Source organism: Fusarium redolens (assembly GCF_020744475.1).
Source record: "Fusarium redolens strain MPI-CAGE-AT-0023 chromosome Unknown BKA55scaffold_7, whole genome shotgun sequence".
Classification (NCBI taxonomy): Eukaryota; Fungi; Ascomycota; class Sordariomycetes; order Hypocreales; family Nectriaceae; genus Fusarium; species Fusarium redolens.
The window spans coordinates 1,437,475-1,452,512 of NW_025763670.1; the positions used below are offsets into that span (position 1 = coordinate 1,437,475).

The following is a 15,038-nucleotide window of genomic DNA, read 5'->3' on the forward strand; positions in this document are numbered from 1 at the left end:
GCTTCTTGAGTCGTCCATCTGTCCTGACTGACACCCCCCCTGCTGGGTTCTGTTGTTGGTGCTGGAGGTGGTGCTTCTGTGTCGCAAGGGCCGTTGCGATGGATGGTCTCAACCTGGATCGTGGGAAGGTTTCATTGCACCTCATCTTATCTCCATTGTCCTACAAAAAAGAAACTACTCGTATGTATGCACATACACGACATTAGTTGGGGGAGCTTGCCCGCTTTCTGTTCCGAGGTCGCGTTCACTGCATTTGTACTGGGTCGTAGTGGAAGCCCTGGCCTTTTAGTTCGTCACGACAACGTTGAGATTGTACTCGATATCCTTGTCAGTTTCAAATGGTGAGATCGAATGTTTACGTGTCAGGTAGGGCCCATCAGCTTGAGCATTACGCTGACTCTCTCTTACGAACGTATGCATGAGAAAATCATTACCGAATTGTGGTCCTGGAGACACCTTGACCGAATTTGAGTTTCATTCCTGTGTTCTTTGTGTCTTCACTTTGGCTTTACCAGACACGCTGAAAACAACGCAGAAAACTTTCCTCGAGGATGTGATGTAATCCGTTTACTCTACCAACAGCCTATTTTCATACTTTGATCGGCGATTTTGCCCGCGGCAGAGGATGGAATCTCACCAACAACTACCTCGGTATGGATATGCAACCTGTCGCTACGTAAAACCTGTCCCTCCATTGTACTGCTGCATTGGACTGGACTTATCGTACAACCAACGAGGCAAATACCGGCTGGCACGAATGACAAATCTTTTCAAGGCCTATGACCGGACCCAATGCGTCCATGAGGCCTCGCGACAGAGACATTGCATTGGGACACAGTTCCTGCTGCTTCCGTCCATTTCTTGTTGTCGCTTTTCTATTTTTTTGTGGCTTTGTTGGTCATCGTGTTACTGCAAACCGGCCCTCTGTACCGGGTATTCCGTCGCGACGGGAGCTCTGACTAGTAGGTAGCAAGCAAACAAACAAACATCACGGACCAAGAGACCCAGCCCTGCGGAGCCAGGCGCCCTGAAGCAGAAGGAAAAGAGACAACTAAAATATTAACTAACTAATAAGCAAGCAAGCAAGCAAGCAAGCAACAAACAAACAAACCTACACACTCTGCTCGACGGTTGAAGAAATGACTTCCTATGTCCGATCTTCCTAACCAAGAACAGATAGGGGTGCGTGAATTGGATGGGATGGGAATGGATACAAAATGGAGACAAGAGAGAAAAAAAAAAAAGGAATGGAAAGGGAAGGGGAAGGGACGGACGGGAGGGAGGGAACTCAACGAACGCGGATGTTTATGGCCTCCGTCTAAACCAACAACAGGTCTACAAGACCCAGGGATCTGGATTCAGCAGTCTCGCTTATCGCCGCCGTTCGGGGGAGATCGAGCAGGCACTCACTAAGCTAAACGTAGGTAGTGGTAGGGTGCTCGATCCGCCACAAACAGCGCCAACACACTCTAATTGGCGCTAATTAGTCATCCACTATTTTCACCTCGGGCACCCCTACAGCTTTACTGAGTCGGCCGCATATGGATCACCTCACTCACTACTAACAGCTCGGAAAACTTTATTCCTCCTTCATCGCCCAATGTCCAATGACTTGGCCGACGATCGAGCTTTGGTGAAGCCATCACCATCGTCTCTGACGTATCTGCTCCGTATCATCGTAATCAGAATAACACATTCGTCGGTTTAGACAGACATGGATTTGCCCCAAGATCTACTTCACAGATGTCGAATCTTGGTGCTCGCAACATTTCGGTGCATATCTTGGTACAAGTAACATGACACTCGCTCGAACACACAAATTAGCGTGTGCTTCAATCGACCGCGGCTCGCTCAATTAAGCGAAACCGATGAACACCAAGGACGTTGCACGATTCAGGCACGATTGATCTCGCCGCTCTTGCCCTCAGGCACAGCTCTAGACTTTGCTAGACCATCGTTTGAATAACGGCATGCCCTGGTCTAGTTGCATGCCATGTTGTCGCTGAGGAGACAGACTGATAGACACTTCATCTGCCTTACCCGTCCCGTTGATGGTTCCTTGATTTAGCGACAGTCACATTCCTCGCGCTGTCGATGAAGCGTGGCTCGATTCAGCACGCGCTGTATTGGCATTCCTATCGCAAGCGCGCCACTCTGAGCGGTTCCAAGGTCTTTTAACCTTAATTCGTCAATTGACTGAGTCTTGAACTCGATATAAGGTTCGGCACCGGCGTCTTTGCCTTGTCTTGACAGGCTTGACAGGCTGTTCCGGGCTTGTCTAGTCTTCTCCAGGTTTTACCACAACTGCTCGTTTGTTTGCTCGCTGCCTTTGTCTTCTAAGGCTAGATCCCGTCTCGCCCGCCGCGCCCGCCAAGCCCGCCTCACCCGTGTCACATCCGCCGTCACATACTATGCTTCTTCCGTCGAGTCCTGAGCCTCGTCGATGCGACGCCTCTCGGTCATCCGAATCGCCTTCCACTCCGGGCCTATCGCTTGCATCATTTGTCACAGTCGAGTCGAGCCAAGTTGTTAACCTTCGCCCTGTAGGACCTCTCATCGTGTGATCTTCCCAACACCCCATACTGTCCGTCTTGCGACAAACTCTCCATCGAACTCACCCCTCGTATAAACTTTCGCCGTTGATATAATGGAAAACTCTAATTGCCCTCCGTCCAAGACTCCGCATGCTACTGACAAAAGAACCCTTTGCGGGAGTTAGTCAATCACCTCTAGGCTCGATATGAGAAACGATACCGAGGTCTGACGGCTGGCTTATTCTCTGAAGTGGCTAGAGTCGCAGGTCTGATGCTTTGGGGTTGTCGTCAGTGTCCGGCCGTCGCCGCTCCATCGTCCATATCCACTCGGCCGATCTCGACCTACGGTTCTCTTCACAGAAACGACCAGTCTCTCTACTAGTTGTTGGTACCCGGCTGTTTTGGCTTTGTTTACCCAGAGCGCTTCCTGACGCCCTGGGCCCGCCCAATCGTACAGCTGTTATATCGTCTTCAGGCACAAACGAGAATTGACGATGATGGCGAGAATTATTTGGGTGGGCTTTTCGATCGCACCTGAGCTCAGTAACCGTATCCTGGCTTGACTGGTTTGGCGTGAGAGTTGTGGATGTAGAATTTGTCCGGCTAACAATACCAACCTCCTCCATTACTGTTGATTTTTCGGCAGAATCGCGCTCCTTCTTGGCACTACCTTTGTGTGGCGGCACGTCTGCTGTGCCTCGTCCATCTGGACCAATTGATAGCACAGAAGCGCTTCGTGAATGCATTTCTTCTCGGCCTTGCTCCTGACGTGTCTTTCCATCGTCGTCTGCATGTGTCTCGAATCGGCGAACGCCGTTTGCTGCTTTCTTCTTCTTCTTGAGGTGATCTTGAACTCGGAAACCTCTACTCAATCTGACCTCGTTGCTGGTGTCCATGGTTCGTGTTCGAGATACTATTGATAAGATGTTAGTATAGAGCGGAGATTATATAAGTCCGAAAATGAACACTTACACACTGTATCCTGGCGTGTTAGTAAGGTAGGATTACCCTCGTTCTCGACAGTGATTTCAGGGGCTGATTCACGTCAAGTGTCAGGGTATATTGAGTGCTTCACGGTTGGACATACTTGCATCTGTTCGACGTGTCCTCGCCGACCACGTCACTTTTAACCGCCCTTCGCCCTCCTGTGGAAGCTCCAGCTCTTCCCCCTAGGAGACTTCCGGCCCTGGCAAGTGCCACAGCCTCCATGCCTTGATCAGACATTCGATGAATAAACATCTCGAGACGTTTGACCTCAGCTTTGTACCGTGCATCCTGGACCATCCAATGTTCTTCTATGGAGTTGTGTCGATTTACCTCGTCCTTGAGTGCTTCTTTTGCTCCTGCAAGCTCTTTTTCGAGCTTGGCAATCTTTCTGTGTCGAGTACCATAAGCTTCGCATAGAAGTAGGATATGTGAGCGATACTCTGCAGACAGCGCTTCGCTTGCAGGGTTGGTCATTACTGCAACTTGCAAAGTTTCTGCCACTTGGTCAACGGAGGGGTTGTGCCAGATCTGCTGGCCTGCGTTGATGAACAACTTGTCTACTTCGTCCAAGCTGTATTCCGCCTCAGACGCCGAGGTAGTCGCCTGATTCGCCTGAGATATTCCTTGCCAGCTAGGGAGTCGTGTCATGCTCTTCTTCCCGCGGTGGCCATGCGTCTCTTTGTTTTTGGGAGCATCTTTGTACAAGTCTTGTAGAGCTGCTTCGGAGCGACGATACTTCAGATCGTGCTGTCGAGCTCTGTTGCCTCCAAGGAATCGTAGCCAGCTTTGGTCCGCCATAATGCGTTGCATTCGTTTTGGTGCTTGTCTGCTATGAAATGGTGATGAAGGTATTTGGGCAAGAAGCGCTGCAATGGAATACTTTGACTGCCTGATTAACTGATCATTGGCAAGCAGGAGCCTGACGCAGTATCTGCCACTCCCGGTGACAGTGGCAGTGGCAGGGCAGTGGCAGTCATTTTGCCTCCAAAACAACAAACTCAGTATACACGTACGTCACCGCTCTTATTCACATCCCTATTCCATCTGTCATTTAGAGGGCACATAATACAGACATTTTACTCAATCGAGTTGATATAATTCATCTGTTCGGGTCTACAGATGCTTCCTTTGTAAGCTCATCATTATCACATATCTAACAAACATTCCTCCGCGAGATCAGAATCAAGTAGTTCTGTGTTACGAACTCTCTCCTAGTTGCCATTTGTGTACCTAAGTCAGGGGTCATTCTCCTACTTGAGTGCGACCTCCTTTCACATCATTCATGTCGGGGCCCTCAAACCTCCCCTTGATCCACTCACTCTCACTCAACCTCCAACCAGTTCTGAATGAATATTCTGCTTCTGCAACAATGGATTTCATCTCTGATGTTTGCTCAGGCTGATCCGTTTCGAGGTAGCCCATCGATGTAAATAGCGCACGGTTTTGTGCCAGTTCAGAATGTTCTGAGTAGTTCACAAGTGATTCAAGGATGGTCGAGCTGGTATCTCTCCTTAGAGCTGGCTGAAGCGGCATTATACCACAATCGTTCAATTCGAGAACTCTCGCCTTGATAGTGCGAGGAGAATCGATTCGATCTGGGAAGCTGGTAGTGCTGGTTGTTATGCTGGTATCGGTGTGTTCTACCTCCTCTTGGATATCAGACAGAGAGGTGTATTCATGAGCCTGGACCTGCTTTTCAATGTCTCCATGGTCTACAGGCTTCTTCACCGGAACCTCGGGGAGAGGACGAGCTGAGGTATTTGGCGGTGCAATTATAGGGGCTGCTTCGGTCAACCGCCTTGGACGTGTTGACGAACGGGGCTCCTCCTCGACCGACAGAGCGTCATCCAATACTGAGCTACTTGGACTCTCTGTTCGAGGATTTCCAATACGAAGTGGTTTGATGGAATAAAACCCTTTGCTTGTGTGCTCAACCATGTCCTCTTCCATATCGACTGAACTGTCGTCCAACTCGGTGGGATCCGGTGCGAGGCTCAGTTGGCGGAGGTTTAATAACGATCGATAGAGAAAATGGAAAGAGACGAAAGGTGATTCCTTCGAGTCGATCAGGATCCAATCGTAGAACCAGGCCTCATCTGGTGAATCGAGGAGTCCACCTGAGGGTGACCTGCAACTGATTAGCCTAACGTCATTGAACACCCAAGGCATACAAACCCAATACCATATGACTCCTGGCCACGATGCCCTTCCAGTACAGGCAATCTTCGGATTCTGCCCTTGGCCCGAAAGACTTGGACCTCTAGCAAGCCGCCATCTTCTGCAGCTGATTGATGCGCATGTGGTAGAAAGGAGAAGCAACGCGCCTCTATCCCGTCCCTGATGCGTAATACGCCATCTTCCTTGTATTTCCAGCGCTCACTTGGCTCACAGAGGGAGCGCGTGATGGAACCTGAAGCTTGTCTGAGAACCCTCACGCCGCAATTTGTAATGTTTCTGCCATTCATGAAAATCTTGAAATACAAGTAGCGTGGCAGCTGTGACGTTTCGTTGAGTGCATAGTGGATTCCAAATCGTGATCCTAAACTCAGTCAGGCAAGATTCTTTGAAGACTTTGATTCAGACAAAAACAAACCTGGGTCTGAGGGGATGTAGACAGAAATACGAGGACTGGTCTTCCGAAGCTGGTGTGGCAATGAACGAAGACGGCTCGAGCTGGCGAGACTTGAATGAGACAGTTGATCAACAGACGGCAGAACACTCTGGGAGGAGGAATCTGAGAGAGGAAACTCGGGGAGCTTAGCCAGTTCAGGCTGAGTGACGATTGCAACTTCGATACCCTCAAAAGAAGGCATGTTGCGCAAGCTCTGGAAGACCACCAGCTGTTTACAGACGAAAATGAAGGAAATACGTCTTTGAGGGGTAGAACTGGTAGAAATTAATTAAGTAAATACTTGGGTACCTGAGTGTAGAGAATCCGAGGCGCTTGGAGATTGTTAATGAGAGGTATGATGAGGAACTGGCAGCCAGCTGTTGTCGGCTGGCGAATATGCCCGGTTACCCATGCACCTTTCTTCCCTAGCATTTGAGCATTGCTTGGTTCCTGCTGCCCGTAGACCTAGAGCTTGGGAGAAATACGACACATTTGCAATACGCCAATCTGAATAAGGCCGCCCTTCGCCTGGTTCATATCACATGGCTCCGTACATCAACGGGGTTAAGTAATGGTGGCTAAGGTTCTCTAAAGCACAATCCCAACTTGCATGGTGTTGTCATTGTCGAATTCGCTCAAAGCGGTTTGTTGAATGCACTGTTCGTATCGAAGCAGCAGGCAGTCCTACCTTCGATAGCTTGTCAAAAGCCCCAGGTGGTTTGGACGTTGTCACGATTGGCAGCTTGAGCAAACCCAAGGTTTATTCCTTCATGTGTAGTCGAGCGATACAGGTAATCCGGCAAGCATAAATAGCATTCGAGTATCATTCATCGAGTATTTCCAGATCCGTACGTCGTCTAGCTTTGTCCCAGCACCTTCTTCGTGTCTTCCTCCTTGTCGATGAGTCCTAGACTCCTTATTTGTTTAACGCTGGGCGCATCATCGCGTGCTGTAGCGGACTCGCTTCGGGCGTAGGCGGCTTGCATAGCGAGAGCTCGAGCATGCTGCCAATTGCTGTTAATTCACTGTCCTACTATGCCGAAAGCAACGTCGAATCTGCATGTTTAAAACCTACCTCCTTCTTGTGGTGGAGGCACTCGTAGTAATCTTCGAGAACCAGACCGCACTTCTTCTTGCCAGAGTCATCAGCGGCAGTGGTGTTGACCACATAGCAACCCATAACCTCCTGCCAGAAGGGAAAGCAGCGGCCAACGCCTAAAGCCCAAGTAGATGTCGTCAGTCTAAGGTATGTTTGACTGGTTGTACGTGGGGTGGAAGCTGCCTTGATAGACTTACCGCCGTTCATTCCGTATCCCGACGCCATCTTGAGCCAATTGAGTATATGTCGAGGCTTTGCGCGGGTCGGACAATGTCTAATCGTTGAATCGCGGTTCGTTTGACGTTGTAATCGTGAAGTGCTTCCGGCTCTTGAGTTCACCCGTACCTTGGCCGAGTAGCAAATCGGTGCGCGTGGATTGGATGGTGAAGTGGATCCTGTCGGCTCACTGAAAATAACGCTTGAACAGCCAGCCACATATATGCGTGTGTGGCGTAGTAGCTGTGGCTGTAGCTCCCTACCCAAAGGTATACACCTTACCCTGACCTTGTCCACTCTGTTCAGTACTAAGGTAACCTGCCACTTTGTTAGTTGAAGTTGGCTAACCAACATATGACCTCTCCTTTTCCAGTCCCAAAGTGAAAGTATTTCTAAAAGCTTCACTCAAACTTGAAATATCTTTTACCCTTCCATCCGACTGGGAATACTATCGTCATCATCATCATGGCGGCTCATGTCCCGCTGGGCCCTGCGAAACTCGTGCTCTTGGCTGTACACTTTGCAACCATCGCCGACATCGATAGCTTGACCTATCTCATAGGTCAACATGCCACAATACTACGGCCAGAGCTGGTGCTCCGAATCATTCTCACATATCTTCCTGAAACCCTCAGTCCGGCGGTGTATGTACCTCTCATACAAGCCATAGTCACTGGCGAATCACCATTACAAACAAGTTCAGACTACCAGCTTGACACTTCTTCTGTTCAAAGTACAGCAGAAGAACAGGCTTCAAGAAAAGTCAAGAAGCTTCATCTTCTCTCTCTCAAAAACACTGATGTGCCTCTCACTCTCACTCATGAGGCTGATCCACTCACCTCTTTCTTACTTTTGAGAGCTTACAGAATGGACGAAGAAGCGGGCATGTTACCACAAGTCCCTGACCTGGTATCCCCGTTTCTGCAACATTCGCAAGAACTCCATACATGGATGATTTCAACGGTACTCCCCCTAGTCAGACGAAACTATGAGTTTTATCCACAGAGACCTATACGGTATTCGTTGCTCGAGTTTCAGAATCTGCCTGACAGAATGGCCATCGATTATCTACTTTCTGAAACAGGTGCCGTCAATGACGAGTCTGGTCTAGCTGGTCGTGATCTGAGTGGATTAGTTGGGCCTTGGCTGCATAACGACTCGAGGTGGAAACGCGAGGCCTTTGACCAAGATGTATCAAATGAAACGGATGCAGCGCCCGAGCTATCGTGTCCTGGTTGGGAGCAGGCCCTCGAGTGGCTCGCCTCTAAAGCGTCAACATCCTGGCCAGTCGCTCTCAGAGCCATTGAATCCTGGGATGGGCCATCGGATATAGACCTGGGAGATGATGCTGGCTCGTGGCTTCAGGAAAATCAACAGCAGTATCTCGACCGCTCTTATGCCAGGGCCGTCCTAGCTTCGGCATATCTTGTCTCTGATGCCGACGTGGGGGCTTTGGGGGGAGCTTTCAGAATCTGCAACAAGATTCGGTCTCTCTTGGATGAAGACTCTGATACAACACTTCAATCGGCAGTAGTAAATCTTGCCCCTATTCCACCTTTCGATATGGATGCATTTGGCGGAGCCAAAGCTGCGACATACCTACGTAACGACCTATTACAAAGCTCAAATCCTCTTACAACCCCCAAGGAGGAGTCTCTCGATCTTCTCCCTGCTCTCATTCAAAGTGCTTATCTTCTCACACACTCGGGCGTCCCCTGTACAGTACGTAGAGCTGGAGATCTAGCGTTTATTCAAGATCAGCAGGAACAAAAGTCGCAACTTTGCCGGCTTATACGAAATCTTCCAACCCGTGCATCTGACGACGACGATTTTTGGATCAGGGCACGAAAAGAAATACTATGGTTGTACGGTTGGGGAAACAGTCCAAAGTCCACTGGGGACGAAACTTTACAAGGCATCTTTGGCAATGTGACCCTAGAGTTCATTGAGACAGAGCTTTTGAAAGCCATGCTCTCGCGCTCACGTATGTATCATGAGCATGTCTATATGGCCACTTTACACCTGACACATCTTAGGATACAACCTAGCAAGAACCCTTTACGACCAAGAAGGGCCAGATGCGCCCCTATCGGTATCTGCCGTGCTAAGTACCGTACAAAACGCAGCTCTTGAGGCGTTCGATAATGCTTCAAATCCGAACCGAAATAGAGGGGGATTGAAAAAATGTGACGAAATGTAAGTCAGTTACTATGTCCTTGGGACACCATTGTTGACAATTAAATCAGCATCAAAGCTTTTCCGACAACGTTAGGTGTAAATCATCCTGTCAGAAAACGCATCGAGGCATTATTAAAGGCTACTCATGCCTTGAGCGACTATCGCCTGGTACTCAAACAAGGCGAACCTTTCAGTCCCGTTGTACTTCGAGTGCACTCTGATCCAGTCTCGATCATCGAGAAAGTTCTAGAACAGAATCCCAAAGCATACACACGTTTGCAAGAGTTTGAGGAACTGGGAAGCAACATGATCCAGGCGAACTTGCCAATTTACCTAAGGCCAAGAAAGCAGCAGCCGATACCAGAGGATCGAGATGCAGTCAAATCATTGGTTGTAAAACGGATCGTCGCCATGTGCATCGAAGCTGCTTTGCGCGAAGACGACTTTGAAACAGCATACTCTTACGTGGTTACCCGCCTAGGTGCCGACGAGAACGTACACAAGTCGCAGCCTGAAGGCATATCCGACGAATGGTCATGGAAGGCAGCACTAGACGCTGGCAAGTATGTCCGCACGGAGAGATCTCAAAAGCCAACGCATCTCGGCACGGCAAGTGGAAATCCCGAGATTCGCCATCTCGAGCAGCGGATTGAGTGTCTGGCAACTTCTCTACGCATTGCACCCCAGTCTCAGCTTCAGGAAGTATTAAAGACTTTCCGTCGTTGCGAAGAGCAGTTGGATGCTGCAATCAAGGAGGAGGCTGCTCGAGAAGCTGCCTGGGATACTGCAGGCGATCTTTCGGGGCTCCCTGGCTCGTTCGATACACCAGACCCAGACAAGGCTTATCCACCCCGCAACATATCTGCCAGCGCGACAGCTCGTCAGGCTGAAGAAGCACCAATGTCTCTCTTCGATCTTTCCAGAGCCACAGCTAGGGTCGCATCCAGGAACCTCACCGTGTTGTCAAGCTTGCAGGGTTCTTTTACATCAGATAAGGCGAATCCAGAGTCAGAGTCTTCTGAGTCCGAGTTGCATGAGCAGAACAGAACAAGGAAGAGAGATCAACTTCGAGAGGCTGCGACTGGTACACTGGTATCTGGCGTAGGGTGGCTGCTTGGAGCAAATCCAAATCGACCTGCAAGTGGCCAGCAGTAACCAGACATGCCCTATTGGAGACCATTTATCAAAGAGGAGGGCGAGGAAGTGACCTTGGAATAGCAGGTCAGGTTCTGTGAAAATGATAGGTCATTAAAAGCATACATTCAGTGTAACCGAGTAGCCATTCAACTCGTTTTCATGTATCAATGCACATGCGAAGGATGCAGGCGAGGCTGGCTCCCCATTATGAGTCAAGGGAATAATCTCGATATCGTCCCCTACCTACACATATAATACGAAGCTGTCATGGCTATAACTGTTTCGAAAATGTGACGGACAGGTCAAAGTACTGGGTTAAAGAAGTGCGGAGACGTCAGGCGCAAGAAGGGTTTTTTAAAAGTTCAATTACACAAATATTTACAGTCATAGACTGAAACTAATCGAGAGGTTGCTTGTATGGCAGCTGTTACAGGCAATGTCTCGATGTTCTTTGGAATAAATATAACGCACTGTCAAAGGTATGCATCGCTGGATGCTTCGTAGCCGCATATATGCTCTTTCGTAATCCACCTTGAGTAATAGAGAAGCTGAAATAGCATTTCCGCACGGTAACAACTCTTATTTGACTCGGCCCGCAAGTAGCGTCCGCCCAACTCACTGTTCGGACTTATTGCAGCGAACCCTCTGCGGTTGTCCTCGTCTATCAAATCTGTTCTGCTTAGGGAATCACCCTACCATTCAGTCAGCAGGATCACAACTTGCAGTCCTTACCAGTACACAGATCCAGTCTTGTAATTTTTTAAGAACTTATACTAGATGTTGGCGATAAGTTTGCAGAATCATAATCCCAGGATATGTTGGAAGAGCTTGGCGAGAAGACGTTGGTTGAGAGGACTTCGTGTACCGTGTCGCTGAAAGCCGAGAAATATTATAAACCCCACGCGTGAGCCTAGCGATAGCGGTTTTCATTGATTTTCAGAGTTGTAGGGGGTGTCAAGTTGTTTTACAGCGATGTGTGATTTGATTGGCGGTGGGTGAAACATTTTACAGGCGTCTCTGAGTCAATAACTAAAGTCAGTCAGGACGAGCAGAGCAGAGCAGAGCAGCAGCCACAGATGCCCGTCTCGCATACCCCATAATAGTATGTGTATGTGATACGAGGACAGCACAGGCAGGGCAGTTGAGTCGCGAGGCCGCATTCGAAGTTGAGTTTGATAGTCCATGTGATTCACCGATTAGGCCGGAGTCGACATCTGGTTGATGTTGTGCTAGCAATAGCTATCATAAAGTCGTCGAAGACGCGATGGATGACTGATGAAGTGTTTGATTTGCAAAGATCCGGAAGCTGCCAAATGTGGTCCATATGTGACCTTGTTGCAAAACCGACGACCAGCAACAAGAAAACTCAAGTGACGCAGGCCGAGTACCCATTTTTGATTCCAATCCCTTAACTGTCGCAATCACACTAAACTCCTGTGTGAGCAGAGCCCGATTCAGTCTGCTGTGGTCCATGAAAGATAAGAAAACAACGAGTAAATAACAGTTAACAGAAGAAAAATTGAACAAGCAAAGTTACGGGGTTAGTAGAGGAAAGGAGAATGGACGTGTGATCCCAAAGACTGATCGTTCAGTCTCAGTCGAGTCGTGGCAAACATCAGCTATGCGTTTACTGAATGTTGCGGTCGGGGGCGCCTAGTAGGATTAGCGGGTACATAACTAGGTGGAAGTCAGTAGTAGGCCGAACCTCCATACGCATCGCGTGTCTCGGATCGAGAGGCAGATTCGCCATAACCAGCTCCTCCAGCGCTGGCAGCTGGGTCGCGAGTTCGAGCGGCATCTCGGTCGCCTCCGCGTTCGTATCGGTCACCACCACGTTCATAGCCAGAACCGCCAGGACCTCCACGAGGACCATAGCGGTCTCGCTCATCACGACCGCCGCCGCCGCCGCCACCTCCTGCGTAGCGATCACGGCCGTAACCCTCGTCACGGTCACGGCGTTCATAGCCTCGATCGTAGTCGCGGCCACCATAGCCGCCTCGATCCTCGTATCGACGCTCATCACGGTAGCTGCGGTCGTAGTCGCGGCCGCCGCCGCCTCCTCCTCCGCCGCCGCTGCTGCCACCATAACCACCTCCACGCTCCTCGTAACGTCGCTCGTAGTTGCGGTCGTAACCACGGTAGCGGTAGGGGTCATCACGACCGTAACCACCGCCGCCGCCGCCGTAACCACCACGACGGCGATCATCGTAACGTCCAGGACGGGGTTCTGTGACTAATCAGTACAATGTATACTATGTCGTTGCCGGGATTCCTTACCTCGCTTGGGTGGGCCAAAGTACTTGCCAGGAGTCGGAGTACGAGGACGAGCTCGGCGGGCCTTCTCGATGCTCAAGGTGCGGCCCTCAATCTGTTCGCCTTGAAGACCCTCCTTGGCAGCTTCGGCTTGTTCGGATGTGACCATCTTGACAAACCCGAATCCACGGGACTCTTTGGTGTGAGGGTCACGCATGATTTGGCACTTCTCAACATCCCCATATTTTTCAAACATCTTAGACACCTCAGCTTCGGAAAGCTTGGGGTGGATACCTGTGACAAAGAGGTTGGATCCAGGGTTGATAGCTCCATCATCGTCGTCCCGGGAAGCAGACACGTCCTTCATGTTGCTGTTGTAGATATTAATGTCAGTATTTATTGATCAGGTGATAGTCATCAAAACGAACCTGTCTCCATGGCCGCCGGGTGAAGCGGAGCGACGACGGCTGCCTTCGTTGTCGTCACGAGCGCGAGGCGAGGCACTTCGGTTGTCGCGTTCATATCGAGGAGCCTCGTCTAGAACAAGTAGGTTAGCTATGTGCGCAAGCGGAATATATACGACAGGGCGAGTTCATCGGGTGAAGGGGAGGTGCTGAAGATAAAGTGCTGAAGGCGAATTTGATGGAGTGTTGTTCAAGCAAACAGCAATGAAGAGCAAGCGCGTGCATCAACGCGCTTGGAGCTGGCAACGAACCTTCGTACCGGTCGCCATTGGCAGCCTCGTAATCCATCGCGGTAGTAGCCATCTCTTTTGATTTGGTTTTGTCTAGTAAAACACGAAATAGACAATGGGGCCAGAAATGGTTTAGGTGCGGTGGCTGACGATGAATAGCTCACGCGCAGGCTGGTTTGGTGAAAAGGCGATGTTGAAGAAGGGAGAAAAAAAAGTCGGCGTAAGGGGAAAGGGAAAAGCAAAGGCGCCGCAAGGCAGCAAAGCCGAGTATTAATAAGTGCGATAAAATAAAATAAAAAGGAGGGCACAGGAATGCGGCAACTAAGTTGACAGCTTTTATTTTGAAAATGCTGTGCAACAAAGAAAAAGAACAAAGAAATCTCTACGTTGGTTGAATAGAAAGACTTTGGTTGGGCCAAATATCAAACGTGATGGGCAAACAGCAGCAGATGAGATGGCTCGGAAATGGATGGGCCTGGTGATGGGGACGGATGATGAATGGAAGCGTGCGTGCCCGTGTTTGGTTGGAAATTGATGGGGACAAGGGCGAATCGAATTGCGACGTTGGTCCTGTCTGTCAGCGAGGCAACTAACCTAGCAGGGGACAGGGCCTGTTCACTGATTGCTGAGGCTGAGGTACCTGAACATGCGTCAAAACTAAGTCAAGTTTTAGGTATCGACTCAGCTGCAAGCCAGTGTCATTGCCTGAAGAGAACACTGTTCATTCAAACGAAGTGTGTCCCGTCGTAGTCTACCCGACAGTTTGGCAACTACGCAATTGCCTTATCACCATTAGAGCTACCCATCCTATGGATACCTTATTTGTCCATGCCTAGAGGTAGAAGGAAAGATATCTCTCGTTGCATTCTTAGCAGTCTATGCTGTGTATAAGAAACCAAGGTTATCTACAAACTATATAACATGATTCTAAAACTACCTTATTTTTTAGAAGATATTAAGAGGTACTAGCTATAAGACTATACAGAACAGGTATAACTGCCTACCCTGGAGCTACATATGCAACCTACAATGCTTCTTGCACCGATTTGTTGCTGCAAATATTTGACAATGGATTTCACATTCCGACTTAGCGATTAACCAATCACGGGTGATATGGGACTCGATTTATGTGTTCCTACAAAAAAGTTGCGCCTCGAGGACAATGTCAATTATCCCCCCAATTAACCAGCGGCTGTTTCAAGCGGGGGGATCTCGATCCAGCCAGCCGTGAAACCCAAACTCATATCTATAAATCTCCTCTTATACCATAGCATTTGACTCACCACCCATTTCCTATCTAGTAGCCAACTCACGACCTCCAAGGCATCA

The 15,038-nt window shown here is 49.4% G+C and overlaps 5 protein-coding genes across 5 annotated transcripts; 1 reads left to right on the plus strand and 4 right to left on the minus strand.

Moving 5' to 3' along the window:
• Positions 1–2,788: 2,788 nt before the first annotated feature.
• Positions 2,789–4,319, minus strand: BKA55DRAFT_510536 (uncharacterized protein; the record flags this gene model as incomplete). The annotated part of the gene is made up of 3 exons (XM_046187614.1): positions 2,789–3,447; positions 3,507–3,569; positions 3,659–4,319. 3 exons carry the CDS (start codon positions 4,317–4,319, stop codon positions 2,789–2,791), a joined length of 1,383 nt encoding a protein of 460 aa, XP_046050220.1.
• Positions 4,320–4,601: 282 nt separating this feature from the next.
• On the minus strand, positions 4,602–6,749 carry BKA55DRAFT_349424 (uncharacterized protein). Its single transcript, XM_046185793.1, has 3 exons — positions 6,115–6,749; positions 5,697–6,060; positions 4,602–5,649 (listed from the first exon to the last, which is right to left on the minus strand). Exons 1-3 carry the CDS (start codon positions 6,332–6,334, stop codon positions 4,764–4,766), a joined length of 1,470 nt encoding a protein of 489 aa, XP_046050221.1. The 5' UTR covers positions 6,335–6,749; the 3' UTR covers positions 4,602–4,763.
• BKA55DRAFT_727057 (uncharacterized protein) lies at positions 6,639–7,801 on the minus strand (the record flags this gene model as incomplete). The annotated part of the gene is made up of 3 exons (XM_046201149.1): positions 6,639–7,136; positions 7,208–7,347; positions 7,429–7,801. The coding sequence occupies 3 exons, from the start codon at positions 7,799–7,801 to the stop codon at positions 6,990–6,992; spliced, it is 660 nt and encodes a 219-aa protein (XP_046050222.1). The 3' UTR covers positions 6,639–6,989.
• Positions 7,802–7,912: 111 nt separating this feature from the next.
• On the plus strand, positions 7,913–10,780 carry BKA55DRAFT_689479 (Sec39 domain-containing protein; the record flags this gene model as incomplete). The annotated part of the gene is made up of 3 exons (XM_046199355.1): positions 7,913–9,431; positions 9,484–9,643; positions 9,694–10,780. 3 exons carry the CDS (start codon positions 7,913–7,915, stop codon positions 10,778–10,780), a joined length of 2,766 nt encoding a protein of 921 aa, XP_046050223.1.
• A 1,298-nt stretch (positions 10,781–12,078) lies between these two features.
• Positions 12,079–13,913, minus strand: BKA55DRAFT_349513 (uncharacterized protein). The gene is made up of 5 exons (XM_046185794.1): positions 13,731–13,913; positions 13,444–13,552; positions 13,040–13,386; positions 12,468–12,989; positions 12,079–12,415 (listed from the first exon to the last, which is right to left on the minus strand). Exons 1-5 carry the CDS (start codon positions 13,780–13,782, stop codon positions 12,390–12,392), a joined length of 1,056 nt encoding a protein of 351 aa, XP_046050224.1. The 5' UTR covers positions 13,783–13,913; the 3' UTR covers positions 12,079–12,389.
• Positions 13,914–15,038: the final 1,125 nt, after the last annotated feature.